Here is a 20,769-nt window from a genome sequence, read left to right as displayed (position 1 = left end):
GTAGCAATGAGTTCATCCAGCACCGAGATCTTGGTTTCTAATAACATTCTCCATTAAAAGGAATCAGGAATCTTTGGGAAAATGGCTGATCTGAGAAGTAGGCAAGAAATGAGCCTGGAACATCTTGGAGTGCTAAAGAAATAAGTGCTCAAAACAAAAACAAACACAAAACCACACCCACAACAAGGGACATATGCCAAAGGAACTCAGAAATCTACCAACTGTGGCCACAGCTGTATCAACTCAAGCAGAAAATTAAGTAAGTATTGGACTATAACCCAGAGTATAAACGAAATATCAGGTACAAACTAAATAATATAAATCAAGCATTAAATAAATAAGTGAAGAAACAAGAGAGAAGAGACAAATCTAGGGTGCAAAAGAATTCCAAATAAATTATGTAGATACTCCCCCTCCCAGAAGTAGAGCAACCTCTCCACTTCTCAAATATGGGTTCCACATAATGACTTCCTTCCAAAGACTACAGTATGGAAAGGGGGAGAGGTTAAAAAGTCACTTTATAGTACAGAAGCAGGACAAACATTACCTCAGCCAAGTGATCAAAGTTCACATCGACAATGATAAGTCATGTTGATAGTATGGACCTTTGATATGCTGTGATGAGAATGGCACTTTATCTCTGTGGTTCTTCTCAAAAACTCATAAGTCCAATCTAATCATGAGAAACACATCAGAAAAATGCCAATGGAGGGACATTCTACAAAATACCTGAACACTCCTCAAAACTGTCATTAAAAACACAGAAAGTCAGGGGCGCCTGGGTGGCACAGTCGGTTAAGCGTCCGACTTCAGCCAGGTCACGATCTCGCGGTCCGTGAGTTCGAGCCCCGTGTCGGGCTCTGGGCTGATGGCTCAGAGCCTGGAGCCTGTTTCCGATTCTGTGTCTCCCTCTCTCTCTGCCCCTCCCCCGTTCATGCTCTGTCTCTCTCTGTCCCAAAAATAAATAAATGTTAAAAAACAACAACAACAAAAAAAAAAAAAACCACAGAAAGTCTGAGATACTGTCATAGCCAAAAGGAGGCTAAGGATGATGGTCATGAAATGTAATGTGGTATCCTGGATGCTCTCCTGGAACAGAAAGAGAACATTAGCTAAAAATTTAGGAAATCTGAAGAAGTTGGACTTCTGTTAATTAACATATGTTGATTTTGGCTCATTAATTGAAAAAACTGTACTAAACCAACATATGATGTTAGCAGTAGGAGAAACTGACTAAGGGGTTTATGAGAACTCTCTTGAACTCTCTCCATAATTTCTCTGCATATCTAAAACTATTCTAAAAGTAAAATATTATTTAAAAAACAAGAGGGGAAATTAACTGCATGAAATGCTGATAAACAACAAAGAAAAAAAACAAAGATCAAGAGCAGTTTCAGTGGATTATTGGAGTCAAAGCCAGATTACATTGGGCAGAGGAGTAAATTAAAGCTGAGAATGGGATTATAAGTGTATAGCTTTTTCCAGAAGTTTGACAATGAGGGGAAGAACAAATCAGAGCTGGAAACAGACATCAAGTTAAAGAAAGTGGTTGGTGGTTTTTTTTTTTTTAAATAAAGGTATAATTCACATACCAAAAATTTACCTTTTAAAGTACAATTCAGTGGTTTCCAGTATGTTCACAAAGTTGTATAACCATCACCACCATTATCTATTTCCAGAACATATTTCTTACTTCAAAAAGAAATGATACAATCAAACAGGCCCTGAATATATGAAATATTTTGATGAATAGGAGGACTTCACATTGTTAAGGTGTCAATAAAACTAAAGCGATTTACAGATTCAATGCAATCTCGATCAAAATTCTAACAGCCTTTTTTTTTTTTTTTTTTTTTTACAGAAATGGAAAAGCTGATCCTCAAATTCATGTGGAATTACAAGGAATCCTAAATAGCAGAATAATCTTTAAAAATAATAAAGTTAAAGGGCTCACACTTCTCAACTTTGAAACTTATTACAAAACTACAATAATTTAAAACATAATGGTACTGGGGGTACCTGGGTGGCTCAGTCAGTTAAGTGTCTGACTCTTGGTTTTGGCTCAGGTCATGATCTCACCATTCTGTGAGTTTGAGCCCCACACTGGGCTCTGTGTTGACAGCACAGAGCTTGCTTGGGATTCTGTCTCCCTCTCTCTCTGCCACTCCCCCCTGCTCTCTCTCTCTCAAAAATAAATTAATTAATTTAAAAAACCCCATTATGGTACTGACATATGGACAGACATATATACTAAGGGAAAATAATAAAAAGCCCAGAAATAAACCTTCACATATATGGCCAACTTATTTTTGACAAGGGTGCTAAGACCCTGACCTCTATTATAAACAGTAATGGAAAAACTGGCTATCCATATGCCAATTTGATCCTTACCTTATATAAAAATTAACTCAAAATGGATCAAAGACCTAAACTAAAGAACCAAGACTATAAAATTCTCAGAAGGAAGCACTGAGGAAAATCTTCATGACACTGGATTTGGCAACCATGTGATGGATGTGACAAGAAAAGCACAGACAACAACAACAACAAAAAAACAGATGAACCAGACTTCCACTAAATAAAGAACTTTTGCACATCCAAAGAGATGATCAAGAAAGCGAAAAGACAACCTACTGAACAGAAGAAAATATCTGCAAATCATTTATCTCGTCAGGGATCAATATCCAGCATACATAAAGAATCCCTAAAACACAACTCCAAAAACTGGAGTAGACCTTTCAAAGAAGATATATAAATGGCCAATAAGCACATAAAAAGATGCTCAACACGACTAGTTACTAAAGAAATGCAAATCAAAATTACAGTGAGATATCACTTCCTATCTACCAGGATGGCTATAACAAAACAAAAAACAAATAAATGTTGACAAGGATGTGGAGAAACTGGAACCTTTGTGCACTGTTGGTAGGGATGTAAAATGGTACAGCTACTGTGGAAATCAGAATGGTAATTCCTCCAAAAAATTAAAAATAGAATTACCATATGACCCAGAAATTCCACTTCTAGGTATATACCCAAAAGAATTGAAAGAAGGGTCCCAAAGAGATATTTGTAGTCCCTTATTCATAAAAGCATTATCCACAGCAGCTAAAACACTGAAGCAACCCAGGTGTCCAGTGATGGATGAATGATAAGCAAAAGTGGTATACATACACAATGGAATAGTATTCAGCCTTAAAAAGGAAGGAAATTTTGACATATACTACAATATAGATGAACCTTGAGGACATTATGTTAACTGAAATAAGCCAGTCACAAAATGACAATTACTATTAGGATTCCACTTACATGTGGTACCTAGAGTAGTCAAAATCATAGAGACAGAAAGAACAGTGGTTGCCAGAGACAACAGGGAAAAGGAAAGTGGGGGGTTATTGTTTAAAGAGTATAGAATTTGAATTTCACAAGGTGAAAAGAGTTATGGATATGGATGGTGGTGATGGCCACACAACATGAATGTACTTAATACCACTTAAAAATGGTTAAAGTTGTAAATTTGATGTTCTGCGTATTTTACTACAATGACAAAATTGGGGAAAAATGAAAAGCATTAAGGCTTGTGGTGTCTCTTTCACTGTTTCATACACATAATTAAATTCTCACAGACATTCTCATTATTAAGCTAGATTTTTTTTATACTGAAATACAGACTTCTCTACTCTTCTCTCCAGAGCATATAGCCTACCTTGGACATAAACCCTTTGAGGAAGCTGATGTTTCTCTCATAGCTATGTGTATATAATGACATCTATTTTGTTCCTACCTTTATAATGAAAAATTTCAAACATATACAAAGGAAGAGAGAAAGGAATAATGAAACCCCTTACAGCTATCCACCCAGCTTAAAATACTTAATCAACTCATAGACAGTTTATCTATAATTCCACTCACTTTACTCTTCTTCCCCCAGTGGATTATTGTGAAGCAATTCCAAACATCGTATCATTTCAACCATAAATATTTCAGTATATTATCTCTACATACTAAAAGATACTGATGAAAGATACATACTGAAAGTACAGACAGTGTCCTGCATAAATTCCTGTACTGGTGGGTCAGATTTCTGATATAAGCATTCCTCCAGTAAACCATATATTAGATACAGAAATGTTATGTATATTCATTCATTCTACTGTACTTCCTTACAAGTTAAACTACTAGGATGTAGGACTATCAAACAAGAAAATCAAGAAAAAAAGTAGCTTGAACAGTTAGTTTCAACAGCAAGAGGATCATTTATCAAGGGTGGTCTTAGAGACCTCTTAGGAAAGAGATGGAGAAAAGTAACACAAATATCACACACACTCAACCTCACTCTCTCCCCACCTCTCAGAACTGACTTTCATACGATATAAGTTATTTGGTATATTATAACACAACCCAGTGATATTATATAACAATCATTATACATAAAGTAATACTCATAGCTGCATATTTTATAAAACAAATACAATCAAACTGGCTCAATGCAGAAAATTTCTATTCAACTGTCCTTACCTTTTGTTGGACTGAGATTCTGATCTATAAATCCTCTTAGTTCTGCATTTGTGGAAGGCAAACCAACCTGAATAAAATAGTTTTAAAAATTAAAAATAGAATCTTAAGTATTATGTGATCATTTAATAAGTTTTTTTATACCTTCCACTGAAGATCCCATGTAAAATAATAAACACAGCCACATAAAAATGAATTAATTATATCAACAATAGGAGTAGAAATTAAAAGAAAATGTTGCTTGCAACGGGAAAAGCAGGAATTGTACAGATTAAGATAAAAATCAATGAAATAATGTTACTTGTGAGCAGAACTGAGACCTACAGATTTTACTGATGGTTTTTTTGAAAGCAAGTTGTGGCAGCCATGAAGCTGCCAACAGATTTACCAAAATTCCATTTTCATGTTGCCCTTAATTTTTACTGTTCATAATCACTGCCTATTATGCGTTTTTCAACATTGTGATATGTAACGGATCAGAAAAAGACCATTAATACTATACCACAGAGGTGAGATCTACTGGTCTCAAATAAAACTGCTTGGGCTCATATTCTGGTTCAGTAAGACACATGGTCATGTTCAAATCACATAAGCTCTCTATACCTCAGTCTTCTGAACTGGTGCTAGAAGTGCTTATCAGTTTAGGTTATTAGAAAGATTAAGATAATTCATATAAAGCATCTAGCCCAGTGTAAGGCACAAAGTGCTCAATTCATGTTAACCTTCATTACTATTAATATGATACCTGGGGGCTATCTATAACAAGTGTAACTATAAATTCACCTTGAGGCAATTTATTTCATTTAATGTGATGGCCACTGGACTTCTTGGAATCATAGAGCTAAACACAGTAGTATCATTAAACAGAGTTTAAAAAATTTATTATAGAGCCAGGAATGAAAAGACTCTACATTTTTGAAAACTTGACATAAAGCAAGATTCTAATAAGTTGTTCTACTATTACTATTATGCTATTGTTTTAATCCTTGTAGATTTGTAATCTGCCAAATGCTAACTTGGTACCTCAAACATCCTTTCAAAGTACTACCACACTGAAAAGATTTTAAAGCACACAAAGGTTTATAACTTTATGTCTCTGCACTTGTGTTGTTTTTAAACTACACACTGTATTAGCATTATATATTCTTCATGAGAACTCATTTGATACTTCACAATTTCACAATGTAAGAGCTAATTATTTCATTATTTAATAATTGAAATGCACTACTAATAGCTGTTTCTTTTTGTCAAGAGATACGTTACCAGAAATATTTCTACATATCATTCACATCATGGAAAAGTAATTCTGATGCAAACCTATTTCTCTCATTGAATACCAAATTTTTATGACAGCAGCTGAGCAGAAGACATCTAAAATGCAGCTTCTTAATCCTATGTATATAATGGTGCAGATACTCAATTCTATCTAGCTTCTTATAAGTATGCTATTAGAAGTAAACCCTTTGCAACAAAATTTGCAACAAATTACCACTACATGGATCTCCAGAGTTGTTCACAAATATTAATGGCAAGCGTTTACTTGTAAATGCCAAGAGTTTACTGTGGCATCACTAACATGCCGCCCTTTTATAACAAAATTTTTTGCTATAAAAAGAGAAAGACAAAGCTTTCATTGGTGTTGTACTGTAAAAAGAAAGCAAAGAAGGCAAAGACAGACTTTAATATTCCAACGTTAATACAATGTGATCATTTAATACATGTGTTACAATTATTTCAAAAGCATTAGTTTATACCTTTTTGTTACTAAACAAAGATAACGGCAAAAACCTCAACTGAAACCACATATTCACAGTGGAGAGAGTTCACAGTTACTGAGTTACTGTTATGCTTAAACACCTGCTCTTAATGGCCAACTTCTGCAGAGTGAAGCAGTGAATCAATTTGGAAACTTTTAAACAGAAGTACATTTGCATCTTAATAACCAACAAATTACACACTAAAAAGACAAAGGTCAGTTGTGGGTCAATACTATATGCTGATTTGGGTCTAGTAGATGGAGAAGTGTTTGTATCTAGACTTTAAATAAACACTAAAATTAATTTAATTAAAATTTCAAAAATGCAATAATTTCTGCTTTCATAAACACTTTATAGTTTAAAGACAAAGAAAAGGATTATTTGAGAATAGAAAAAGTTGGCTAGGGAAGGCATTTAAAAACAGCCTTTTTCCTTCTTCTACTTAAAAAGGATATAATAATAATGGTTCACAGAGCAAAAGAAAAAGGTGAACTCATTTTATGTAAAATTTTTTACCTAACAAGGTCCTGAGAAAAGTCTTCTGGGTTATTCAAACACTGTGCTGCACACTGTAAACAGTCACTAAATGTCTGTAGAATAAAAAACATCCAAGCCTAGTTTTTAAGAATAAAACCATATTTCCCACTAACAACATTATAATTTCATTGACAATAACATATTTAGATTGACAAAACTGAAAGACAACAAGATTCGGAGTGAGATGATTTGTATTCCAAGTTCAGCTCTGACATTTACAAGCAAGGTGATCTTGGAACAATCACTGCAAAATGGAGCTGACAAAACGTGCGCAACAAACTCAGAGAGCTCCTTAGATCAAATTAAATAATTATGTGAATATGATTATTAATGAAAGCAATGCTCAAGTGTGGATTGTTATTCAAATGGTAATGGTAATGGCTTTTAACTTTTCAACACTGACAGTCAATTCATAGGAGATGCAAGTGACCAATGAATGAATGAACATACAGCATACCAGTCTGACCTAGCTAGTAATGAGGGAAATGAATAAATTACATACCATTTTTTGCTGATTATACTGACAAAGATTAAAAAGAAAATAATGGTGGGGGGGGGAGGGGGCGCCTGAGTGGCCCAGTCAGTTGAGCTACTCAGGTCATGATCTCACAGTTCATGAGTTGGAGCCTAGAGCTCACTGCTGACAGCACAGAGCCTGCTTCAGATCCTCTGTCCCCTTCTCTCTGCTCCCTCCCCTGCTCGCATGCACGTGCTCTTTTTCTTTCTCTCAAAAATAAACATTTAAAAAAAAAAAAAGAAAGGGGAATGGCACTCTCATATACCACTGATGAATATATAAATTGGTGCAACCTTTCTGAAATGCAATTTAACAATATGAAACAAAAGCCCCCAAAAGCACACACCCTTTCGGCCAGTAATTTCATTAAGACTTTGCCTTATGAGAACAATCCAATGAGTAAGCAGAAAGAAAGAAAGAAAGAAAGAAAGAAAGAAAGAAAGAAAGAAAGAAAGAAAGAAAGAAAGAAAGAAAGAAAGAAAGTTAAAAAAAAATGGAAATAACTTGGGGTGCCTCAGTGGTTCAGTCAGTTAAGCACCCGACTTCAGCTTAGGTCATGATCTCACAGTTTGTGAGTTTGAGCCCCACATCAGGCTCTCTTCTTTCAGTGCAGAGCCCGCTTCAGTTTGTCTGTCCCCCTCTCTCTTCCCCTCCTCCACTCTCCTTCACTCTCCCTCTAGAAATATAAATAAACTTAAAAAATATAAAAATAGAGGGGCGCCTGGGTGGCTCAGTCGGTTAAGCGTCTGACTTTGGCTCAGGTCATGATCTCAAGGCTTGTGAGTTTGAGCCCCGAGTCAGGCTCTGTGCTGACAGCTCAGAGCCTGGAGCCTCTTCAGATTCTGTGTCTTTCTCTCCCTCTGCCCCTCCCTGCTCACTTTCTGTCTCTCAAAAGTAAATAAACATTAAAAAAATTTTTAAAAATACATAAAAATAGAAATAACTTAATGGCCAATATTAAGAAAGTATAATGCCTATTTAGTAGATAACATAAAACAGTCATTTAAAATGATGTCGCAGAGATATTAAGATAAGAAAAGACATTCATCACAGAGATTAAGCTAAACAGTAGGTTACAAAACAGCATGACATTTTTATTAGAAATATATACATATATTTTTTACATACACACACACTTGTATATATACCAGATGCCTTCCTAGGCAAAATTCTGCTGCTAATCTCTATGCCATTTCCTTATCTGTATTTTCTAATTTTTCTATAATGAGTATCATGGCTTACATTTTTTAAAATGTTTTTTATTTATTTTTGAGAGAGAGAGGATGAGTCAGGGAGGTGCACAGAGAGAGAGAGAGAGAGAGAGAGAGAGAGAGAGAGAGAGATTGAATCTGAAGCAGATTCTAGGCTGTGAGCCATCAACACATAGCTCAATGCGGGGCTCAAACCCATGAAGCATGAGATCATGACCTGAGCCAAAGTCGGACGCTTAACCAACTGAGCCACCCAGGCACCCCAAGGCTTACATATTTTTTAAAGATTATTTGACAAGGCTCAAAATACACATCAAATTACCTTCCACATTCTTGATTGTATATTGAGGGAGCTTAAGTGAGAACACACCTGCATTTGTGGTCATGAAGCGTATCAGTGGCTACCAGATACCATTTGACAACAATTTTATCTCGGAAACAGTGAATATATTGCCAGCTTTACAGAACTTACTTTTTGCAAAATGACCCATCCCACAATCCACGTAGTTCCAGTATGGCTGTTAATCCTTGAGCTTCAATTGTGCTATTTCAACAAAAGTGGACCCATGACCCAGACCTGGCCCACTTCTTTCTCCACTTGTCTAACTGAACATGTGGGCCAAGCAGGGTCAACCAAAGCTCCTCCATGGAATCTGAAATATACATGCTAAAAAAGAAAAGTTCCCTCTCTTCTTCTGATATAAGAATTATAAGGCCAGTATAGGGTATTCTGCTACCATATAGAGCCAAGAGATGGAAAAAGGGAGACTAGATCCCTGACACCATCATGTGATCCCCTGAATCCAGATATGTTTGAAGCCACACTACTCCAAACTTTTCAGTTATGTGAATCAACACATTCCATTTTTTGCCTTAAGCTATTTTGAATAGGGTTGCTATCATTTGTAAACATGAGACCTACTATGGCATGGATAAGGCAAAAACAACTCTTCACAAAAAACCTGCTCTCGTAAGAGAAATGTAACATGAGAAACAGAAAATAAGGATGTAAATATTTGAGTATGTGTTTACTAATGCCTCTCTAAGACCTGCGTGTGTGTCTGAACTACTGAGTTAAGTGCCAAATGAGTCTCCTGCTTCTACTATGCCCCTCTTCAATCTATTGACTCAGCAGTCAGGACAAACTTTCTAAGATGGTAAGTCAGGTCATGCAATTATCCACCAAATCTCTAATGGCTCCTTACTGACATTTCAAATACACCCCCAACGCCCCAGTCCTTGAGGGTCCACATGATCCAGCTCCTGCTTCCCTTCTGACTTCATCCCCTACCACTATCCCTTGCTTAGTCTGTTCCACTTATAAAACTGGTCACCTTGCTGTTTCTTAAACAACCACACCTTTTCCTGCCTCTACCTGGAATGATCTTTTTCCATATATTCATATGATTGGCTTCTTCTTGGATTGAGACTCAAGAGCATTGTCTGAATGTCATGCCCTTAAAGAGAACTCTCTGAACACCTGAGTTGAAAGAGCTCTCCCTTGCTACCATCACCCTCTTTCTTCTTACCCTATTTTATTTTTATTCGTGACATTTATCATCACCTGACAGTATATATGTATTCACTGTCTTCTCTCACTACACTATAAGCCCAAAGAAGGCAGGAGCCTAGAACAGGATCAGGTACATATATTTGGTGGGTGGGGGAAGAAGGAGAATGAATTGTTTGTGGCACTGTGAACTAGTATAATCCTTTCAGTAAGTATCTTGACAAAACATATGAAAAGCCACAAAAATGTTTGTATCTATTGCAGAATAGGTAGTAAACTTGATTGGCTATTTTCAGACAGTCTATTCTAATTCTTTCCCACATACATTAGCCTGTGATCTGAGGTTTGACTTCTCCATGTCCCTAACTCAAAGGTATCAAAAGACCATCAGCTCATCACTTATCCCTCTCCCCCTAGGTAGGATGCCATAGCAGAAAGAGAAATATATTGCTCACTGTTTGATTTCTTCCAAATATACAAACAAAATAATGGGAGTATAATCATCACCGGTTCAAATGTTTTATGCTACTTTAGGGAAACAACTTTTAATATAGTGAATTGTACATATGACTAAGAAGATGATATATGATTCAAGGCACATTTTAAGCCAAAATATGCTTGCTATTTGAATGTTAACCATCTTGTGGTTCAGGGTAACTTTTACCTCCCCTTTTTCTAAAGGAGAAAAAAAAAATCAGGATAATATCCTATAAGAAAATTCCCTATACAGAGACTAAAACTTTGTTTCTTCTTTCCCCCCCAACAGCACTTTAACAAATATGTAACAGTCTTAGATTAAAGCCTACTACTCCTGATAATTTATCCTAATGAAATTAATTAAATGATAATGAAACAAAATCTATATCTGCTTACAGCTACTTATAGCATGTCAAAAGCAAAGTTAATAATAGGAAAATAGAGATAAATAATTAAGGTGGTTGTTTTTTTTTTTTTTTTTTAATGTTATTCTTTAGATGTATAACAGGCAGTATTTGGAACTGTCTGGCTTAGAAAAGACCTTTCCACACAATAGAATGCTGGCTCTTCCTGGTCACGATTAACTAAACCACTAGTAGACATCACACTTGAGCAGTGTCAGAGGTCCACCCCAAGGAGTTTGGAATTGGAGCTCACGTGGGCAGACAGGATCTGTCAAGCTGCCTCCTTCCTTTCCTTCACACCTCTCTCTCTCTGAACAGGCTGGCTCTGTAACACATATATTGAGATGCTGCCTGGAAAACTAAGGAGCATGATTTGCAGAGAGAGAGGGAGAGAGTATGAAGCAGATGCACACAGACAAGCAGAGTTAATAAATGGAAACTAAACACTGCTTCAGTTCCTGGTAGATTTCAAGTTCCTGTACTCAGATCTTTCTGAGGGCCCACTAAATTCCTACTCATAAATTGTTTGAGACATTCCTGTATCTTTATAATAAATTCCCTTTTTAAGGTAGCCTAAGCTGGTTTCTGTTACATGCAATCAAAGATTCCAACATCACAATCTGGGAACAGTAAAGCAATTGTAAGTTATTTCCCTAAACGTTGTAGTATTTATTTTCTAGCATAATCCTCACATAACTGGAAACAAATCCATTGATACAGCCTGACAATAAGAAAATAACTTGAAAGGAAGTAGATTCAGAAATGATAGCCTCAAGCAGAGGAAACAAACTGAATGAGTTCTCCAAAAAATCCAAAATCTAATGTCCCCTCAGGAATCATCTCATGGAAGATAGCAAGCTTCTTTTGAACAATATCCAGTATACATATTCCCTTATGTCCACAAGAAAAAAACTGGGCCAAAGAAAACAGTGATCTTCTAAGTAAAAATCTCCAGCAAGCACGAAAACAAATTTATTACAGTACCAAAAAAGGAGAGGGGTGGGAAACTTTCTACAGATGGAAATTTTGCAGCTGTTGAGAAGACACAATTTGGCAGCAATTTATAAGAATGCTACTGTGTCCAGTAGAATGCTATATTCAACAGCACTAAAGTTTACTATCTTGTTCTATGCATAAACAAAAACAATTATAAATTAATGCCAGTAAAATGAACTTGATTAATTAGAATAGTGAAGAAAATGTACATAGGGAAAAGTACAACTCACATTAAGAATACTTACATTTAAAAATTTACAAATACTTACATTTTTTGCCGTCATGTCAAACTGTATTCGATTTAAAATTCTGTAAAGCCATTAAAAAACAAACAAAAAACAAAAACAAAAAAACTTCGTCTTCAATAACTCCTTAAAAGAACATCCTGTTAAAAGGGGAAAAGAGAGGGAACAGTAATATAATAACAATAATAATAGGCAATGTTCATGTCATATTTACCAAGTGACATGCATTGTTCTTTAAGGGGATCATTTAAATTAATCTTCACAACACTATGAGACATATACCATTTTAACCCTCATTTTCCAGATAAAAATTTGGGCTTACAGAAGTTAAAAAATTTGACCAATCAACTCAGCTAACAAGTGATAAAACCTGGGCTTTGAAATATCATACTATGTTACTTTAGATAATGCAATGAAAGAAACACCAAGGCTTATTGGAGAAATAGCCAATTCCAGAGCTGGGGCAGGAGATGTACAAGACATGACTAGAACATTTTATTGTACAGTAAGGAAGAGCTCAAGAAATGATGGAGATACATCAAAAGTATACGGGAGCCAGCCTAAAGGGCCTACAACTGGACAATCTGGAACAACTGAGCACCAAAGTATACAGTCACAGTAACTGATTATGACTATAAACTCTTTGAATAAAGTAACGATCCAGGACTGCATTCTGATAAAAAGCAGATTAAACGAAATAATGAGGAGGAAGGGAAAGCTCTTCTTTGCAATTCAATACCAACTAGTAAATAGAAAGGAATAACGACGTAAGAAAACCACCAATTTGTAAACATCATAATAACTGATTAGACAAGGATCATTATTGGATACTACAACCAGTGGGTGAAAGTGGGTGAGAAAAAGGATATTTACACAGTCTTGAAATATCACCCCACAAAATATCTACTAATTCAAATTTTACAGTGAAGAAACCTGACACACACCACATAGCCAAAGTAATCAAACCTATCAAATAACCACCAACAGTGGCACAGACCAACATCACGCGTCTCCACAAGTGCACTGAGATGGATATAATATCACTGCCGAGGTATTTCCATCCAAATGCATAACCTAAATCTAATCATGAGGAAATATCAGAGAAATTTAAATGGAGGGTCATTCTATAAAATAACAGGTGAACTTTTCAAAAATGTTACTGTCATGAAAGAAAAAATAAAAAAACTTGACTAACAGTCCCGATTTAAAAAGACAAAAATCACATAAAAATTAAATTCCCACGTATGATCCTGAAGTGGACTCTGGACCAGAAAAAAATACTTACTATGAACACCATTATTAGGGCTACTGGAAAAATTGAAATAGAGTCCACAGACTGGATAATAGTATTGTTTCAGTGTTCCATTTCCTGCTTTTGATCAGAGGACCATGGGGATTTTTAGGTGGATGTGCTTGTTTTTAGAAAACATACACCAAAATATTTAGAAGTGGAAAGGCATGATAGCAGCAACTAGCTTTCAAATGATGAAAAAATATATATAATCTGTATATAGAGATAAAGTGGGAATGATAAAACAAATGTGGCAAATGTTGGCAACTGGTTAATCTGAGAAAAGGGTATTTAGAAGTTATTTGCCCTACTTTTGCAACTTTCCTCTTATTTTACCATCATTTCAAAATTAAAGCTTTAATAAAGAAATTTAAGGGGAAGGAAAAAATAAAATTTAATTTGGAAAAGACCATAAACAATAGGAGCTTGAAGAAACAGGAACTCCAAAATGTCCATCTCATACACTAGAATCGGAATCTATAAGTAAAACTTTGTAGGCAAAAAAAAAAAAAAAAAGTATTCTTACTTTTCTTATTTTTTAACTTTTTAAAAATGTTATTTATTTTAGAGAGAGTCCACGCACACAAGAGCAGAGGAGACAGAGGGAGAGAGAGAATCCTAAGTAGGCTTCATGCTCAGCACAGAGCCCGACATGGGGCTCCATCCCACAAACTGGTGAGATCATGACCTGAGTGGGAAACATGAGTTGGACACTCAACCAACTGAGCCACCCAGACACCCTGAGCATGGATTTTTTTTAATTTAGGCTCAATCTCAGCTCTGACACTTAGCTGTGTGACCTTGAACAAAGTGACTTAACCACTTTGAGCTTCAGTGTCCTCATTTGAAAAACAGGTATACTGAGTTTTTCAGGGTTATGTTAAGCAGTAAATTAGGTACAATCTGTCCAAATGAAAATCATCAGATCCACCAAGTTAATACACCAAATTTTATTCATAAACACTGAACATTCCTAATCACAAAGAGTCAATTTTATTTATTTTATTTTTAAAAAATTTTTTAATGTTTAGTTATTTTTGAGAGAGAGAGAGAGACAGAGTGCGAGCAGGGGAGGCGCAGAAATAAGTTCTGGGAGACACAGAATCTGAAACAGGTTCCAGGCTCTAAGGTGTCAGCACAGAGCCCGACATGGGGCTTGAACTCATGAACCACGAGACCATGACCTGAGCTGAAGTCGGACACTTAGCCAACTGCGCCACCCAGGCATCCCACGAAAAGTCAATTTTAAATATTTCTAAGATTACCTTCTGACCTATTGAAATGTATTTTTTATTCTTTTTTTTTTTTAACGTTTATTTATTTTTGAGACAGAGAGAGACAGAGCATGAATGAGGGAGGGTCAGAGAGAGAGGGAGACACAGAATCTGAAACAGGCTCCAGGCTCTGAGCTGTCAGCACAGAGCCCGATGCGGGGCTCGAACTCACAGACCGCGAGATCATGACCTGAGCTGAAGTCGGACGTTTTAACCAACTGAGCCACCCAGGCACCCCTGAAATGTATTTTTTTAATGTTTACTTATTTTTGAAAAAGAGAAAGACAGAGTGTAAGCGGGGGAGGGGTAGAGAGAGAGAGGAAGACCCAGAACCCAAAGCAGGCTCCAGGCTCCAAGCTGTAAGCACAGAGCCCCACACAAGGCAAGGCTCGAACCCACGAACCGCAAGACCTGAGCCGAAGTCAGAGGCTTAACCGACTGAGCCACCCAGGTGCCTCTAAATGTACAACAAAAAATAAGGAAGGGTTTTCCATTCAAAGTTCCTGTTAAATTTTAGAAACCTGCTAGATCTATCTAAGGCAGATATTGTTGCCTAACCAGTATCTTTCCCTCTTCTTCCTTAGGAGAAGTTGAAGGTGGCAATATGCCCAACTAAAGAAAAGTACTACATTCTCACTCTCCCTTTCAGATGTGCTGATTGTATGACATAATCCTGGTCAGTGAAATATAAGCAGACATCATTGGGTTGAGCTACCAGATTCAACTAGTAAATGTCCTTTTTCCCTTCTCCCATTTCTTCATTCCAGAATATGGTTGTAATGGTCAGAATTGCTTCTAGCTTCATTGCAATATTCAGTATTCAGTATGGTACTGTATTTCCTAATGGCTGGGCTATTGAGCAACACTGTGATATTCACCCAACTAAAAGAAAAAAACTAACAGAGCGTTATTATTTCAGCACACAATAACAAGTGGCTACCAATAAAATACTTCTTAACCACATTAATTAACCTTAACTTAATTTTGTTTAGTATTCCCTTTGTATCCTCTCACCAGAACTAAGTACAAATTAAAACCTCTAAATGTTACTTAAATGATAAATGTTTGAAACAGAGCCAAAGCACATGGATTTCTTGAGTAAGTTTACATTAACATCTCTGTGCCTCAATTTCTTCATCTTCAATATAGTAATAAATAGCACTTAATTCAACAAGTCAAGATAACACATGGCCTAGCACAGTGTAAGCCCTCAACGTTAGAGAAAAAAGTAGTTTGCTGTTTTCTCATGACAAATTAAGGTTTCTTCTTCCAAAGTAAATAATACATAATTCACATGTAGTAGAAGTAAAAAATACCACACCATAAATCTAGTTTAAAAAGGAAACAATGTGTCTAATTGTGGTTAAGAAAAACTCTTCTAAAATTAACAAAAGTAGGCAATAACTTTATTCATTGATTTATTTATTCATTCAGTAAGCACTGAACACTATGTGCAAGGCACTAATCTAGGCACTGAAGACATCGTAGTAGATGAAAAAGCAAGCATAAACTTTCAAATGTAATTTAAATTATGTAAAATTACATTAAGAAAAATGTTATAAAAAGAAATGGGATTATGATAGAGATCTGCCTCATTCAATTAAAAATGAAGAAGTATGCTATACTGCCTTTGAGTGAGAGCGTATAGCCTTTGATTTAAAAATACACATTTCTAATAAAAAAATTTTTAAATACTAGATAAACAAACAAACAAACAAACAAACAAACTACATTTCTAGGGCACCTGGGTGGCTCAGTAGGTTAAGCGCTGACTCTTGGTTTCCGTTCAGGTTATGATCTCGCGGTTTTGTGGGTTCGAGCTCTGCATCAGGCTCCACGCTGACAGTGCAGAGCCTGCTAGGGATTCTGTCTCCCTCTCTCTCTCTGCCCCTTCCCCACTCGCACTGTCTCTCTCAAAATAAACTTTTTTAAAAAAGTAAATAAATAATAAATAAAAATGCACATTTCTAAGTATTTTTAAAGTTTTTGCTTTTAAACATTGTCTTCAATCTAAAATTTATTTGCAACATATGATTAAAACCAAGTATCTAGAAAGTAAATACACATGGCACTGAATATTTCAAGAAATTGCCATCTTTGGTGGCACTGGTGATTTTCAAAGATAAACCAGTCATGTGTACTGATGCATTATGTTTTATCCTAGCTCAACAACTGTATACTTTTTCCTGTCACTAAACTCTTCAGTTGGTTAAAAAATAAGTTGGATTTCTTCTTCCAGCTTCATGAACACATTATGTCAAGCTCAAAAAGTCAATCTTTGTGACCTCACCATCTGCCATGATCTCTTGTCAGTTTCAAACAATGCAACTCCCACAGATGGTCTCAAAATGCAAATCCTTTTCCTTCCCAATCACAATTAGCAGCTCTGGCCACAAAGCCTTTTAAAATGGTACAGCACTAATCAAAATAAGGAGAAGGAATAATTATGGGTAAGTCTGCAGGATTAACATCACCTAAATCTGGGTATGTAGACTTTCTAACACTGCTGAAAAAGAGGCTATGAAAAAATTACATTTCAGCAAAGGCAGCATATTTAAATGGAGACATTACTAATTTTAAAAACATGCCCATGTTTCAAAGTCTGGAGAACATACAAAACAATAATCAAATACCTAAAGAAACAAATAATCAGCCATGATCCCACCTCTCAGAGGCAACTACAATAAGCTTTGGGTATAACATCCTTCGGTGTTCTCTTTCTGCACTCTGACTCCCATAAGTGGTATTAATGAGAAGATATTTTCATACAAAGTGGTAGTATGTAACTCTTTCCTAGGTGATGAGCATTTCCAAACACTCTCCTAAATGCTTCACAGGCATGATTTCATACCATTCATACCACAACTCTATCAGATAAATATTATTACATGTTTAAGATGACAAAACTGAGCTTTAGAGAGTTGAAGTAACTTGCCTGGTTAACCAACTGTGTAAATGGCAATGCTGGTATATCAACCTGGGATCTCAGACCAGTAGACATGTTCTTAATTATTATGCTAATTTCCATAATATATCTGACTTGAGATATAATAGATTCTCAAAATATAACAAAATATGCAATTACTATTACAATACATGTATACAAAAGGATAATTTACTACACCAACAACATCCTTGAAAGTTTCATATGGCACAGGTCACAGATCTTTGGGTCAGGTTTTAACCTTTTTTAGTTCTTTCTCTTTTTTAATTTCAATATTAAATTGAAATTTTCTTTATTTTTGAGTACATAAGTAAACTTCATTTTTTTTATAGCTACATAGTATTCCTTTACATCATTGTATCGTAATTTATGATATAGTCCCCTAGCGATGGACATTTAGATTTCCTAAGGCTACAAACTGGTGTCAGTAATCACATTTTAATGACTCAATCCTTAATGTTTGATCTGGTCTCCGACTACCTCTCCATCTCTGTGTTGAGTCACTTCCTCTCTCTGATCTAATTCTACTGGTCTTCTGTCAGTTCCTCAAAAACATGCTCCTCCTGCCTCAGGGCCTCCACACATGCTGTTTCCTCAGCCTGAAATATTCACCAAAGTTAATTCCTATCCTTTAGATTTCTTCTCAATGTCACTTCCACAGGGAAAACTGTCCCTCTCCTGCTACCAGACTAGGTCAGGGTCTCCCTCTATTTACCCTCTCGTACGTTCTTCTTTCACAGTACACACCAGCTTGTCATTATCTATTTATTTGTGCGATTATCAGAATGTGGCCTATCTCTGACAACTAAAGTATAAGTTTCAGGAGGACAGTGACCCTATCTTTTCACTATTATATATACCCAGTGTCTGGTACATGGTTGGAACTCAAGTGATATTTGTTTTTTGTTTGTTTTAAAGAAAATATTTATTTGATGAATTACATACTCAATATTTTATTTTTTTCATCCTTTAATAGCATGATAATCTCGGAGCACCTGGCTGCCTCAGTTGGAACAGCATGCAACTCCTGATCTTGGGGTCGGTCGTGTTGGGTGTGGAGACTACTTAAATAAATAAATAAATAAATAAATAAATAAATAAATAAAATGATAATCTCATCTAACAATGCCTTGAAAGCAGAAAATGAAAAGGTTTTTAACCATATAACACATTTACACCTCTGAAATGTCATTAAGCTATATAGGATAATTTTGAGTGACAATTTTCTACCATGAACAGAAAGGTTTTTTTGGATCCAGCAGTGTATTTGTGTTTCATTAATTTTTTTTTGTTATAAGAAAAATATTTATAAAAGGGCATATTTAATTTCACTAATTTTTATGGTGAAAACAACAGTACACAAGCGTAAAATCTGAAAAACACTTTTACCAAAAGCTACTCTTCCAAAGAACCGTCAACATTTTACAAAGGAAAAGAGGGGCACCTGGGTGGCTCAGTCGGCTGAGGGTCTCACTTTGGTTCAGGTCATGATCTCCCAGTTCATGGGTTCATGCCCATATCATGCATGCTCTATGCTGACAACTCAGAGCCTGGAGCCTGTTTCAGATTCTGTGTCTCCCTCTTTCTCTGCCCCTCCCCTGCTTGCAGTCTGTCTCTCTCTCATGAATAAATAAACATTAAAAAAAAATCTTTAATTAAAAAAAAGGAAAAGAAAATTGGTTTTATGTTCATTGCTTATTTTTTAAGTTGAAAAAAATTTTCCAGTGTTACATAAGCTTTTATTCAGGATACTGAGCAACAATAAAAACTGACTAATACTATAAGCAATCAATAACAACTTTTAACAGTCTCCTACAGACATGCAGTGAAATGATGAATAATGTTGTCTCAGCGCTACTCATTCATTTACTTATTCAATAAATACTTACTGAATGTCTGCTGCATGTCAAACACTAGGCTGAGCATTAAAGATACTACGAGAAACAGTAACAGTCCTTGCCTTTGTGGAACCTACATTTAGGCATTAAACATGCATTTTATAATTAACTACTTTATGACAATTACTGTAGGTGCTACTACAGTAGGCAAAAAAGATGCAAAGGAAATATGTACACTAAAGGACTGGGCCTCCAGTGGTTTTAGAGATTTCTTTCAGGAAGTGAAGTCTGAGCCAAACTCAACAAACAAGCAAAGTTTGTAAACCAGAGGCAAAGACAGAGGGTACAACACAGCCAGAGGGAACAACCAGCAGCACAGGGAGATGAATGCTCATGGGAAGAAAAGCCTATGGGAAGTTGCAGAAACTGAAGGAAGATCTAGGTACCTGAAAACATAGGGCAAATGGGAGGGCTGCTAAGAGATGACACAAAAGCCAGAAAGAACAAAAAGGTGCACAGTGAAACGTCATCTGATTAGTAGGAAGCCTCAAAAAGATTTTAAGCAGGGAGCCAAACATCTGAACCAGAGAGATACTAAATTATGTTCACCAAAGATTATGTAGAAATTACTTGCATCCTAATTATTTAAAAACTAGCAATATCACCTATATTCTGGAATTCTTTAGTAACTGAAATGCTCGCTCACTTCTTGGGTACATCAGATAAGTTTATAATTACCATCCATAATCCATTTATCTAACAAACTTGACTCAAAGAAACAAAACTCAAAGCAAATCCCAGAAATGAGAGGAAAAAAAAAAAAAAAGGTGTCCAGCCTTCAAGTTAGCTTTCACAAAACCCATGCACTAGTCAGTAACTCAAGTCCTCAGGCTTTCCTTCATGTTATTAATTTTAATTAACATAAAATTCTTATTAAATTTGCTTATCTTGATTTTCAGGCGTCAAGCCAATTATATCCAGTAGAAAAGATGCAGTAATAGGGGAACAAATGGTTAGCTAGTGTTAGGGATGAGTACATTAGCAAAGTAATTCACAACTGATAGCTTAATACTAAAGAAAGATTAGACATAGAATTACATTTCACCAAGTAAATTCACTGAAGTACAATTCCTTCCTTATTCCCTGACAAAATTGGGACTTATGACATGTTCCTTATATGTGCTTCTATATTGAAACCTAAGTGATATATTTGTTTCAAACATTTTCATAGATTATAACATTTATTACCAGTT

The 20,769-nt window shown here is 35.8% G+C and overlaps 1 protein-coding gene across 6 annotated transcripts in view; it reads right to left on the bottom strand.

Annotated features, from left to right (window-relative positions):
* The window catches only part of TFDP2 (transcription factor Dp-2), a 177,390-nt gene that overhangs the window by 113,539 nt on the left and 43,082 nt on the right, over positions 1 to 20,769 (bottom strand). For 3 of the 6 annotated variants that reach the window (XM_045037496.1, XM_045037493.1, XM_045037499.1), the window contains exons 1-3: positions 12,194 to 12,309; positions 6,789 to 6,862; positions 4,519 to 4,585 (exon numbers count right to left, since the gene is read on the bottom strand). Coding sequence is in view for 2 of the 6 variants with exons in the window: in XM_003992044.5 (XP_003992093.2) it covers positions 4,519 to 4,585; positions 12,194 to 12,208 (82 nt within the window). In the remaining 4 variants the exon portion in view is untranslated. Of the gene's footprint in view, positions 1 to 4,518; positions 4,586 to 6,788; positions 6,863 to 12,193; positions 12,310 to 20,769 lie in introns of those variants that run through there. The other 3 variants (XM_003992044.5, XM_045037495.1, XM_045037497.1) reach the window with 2 other exon arrangements.

This window comes from Felis catus, chromosome C2 (genome assembly GCF_018350175.1).
Source record: "Felis catus isolate Fca126 chromosome C2, F.catus_Fca126_mat1.0, whole genome shotgun sequence".
NCBI classification, from domain to species: Eukaryota; Metazoa; Chordata; class Mammalia; order Carnivora; family Felidae; genus Felis; species Felis catus.
The sequence above is the reverse complement of the archived record's forward strand: the minus strand, read 5'-3'. Positions and strand labels throughout refer to the sequence as shown.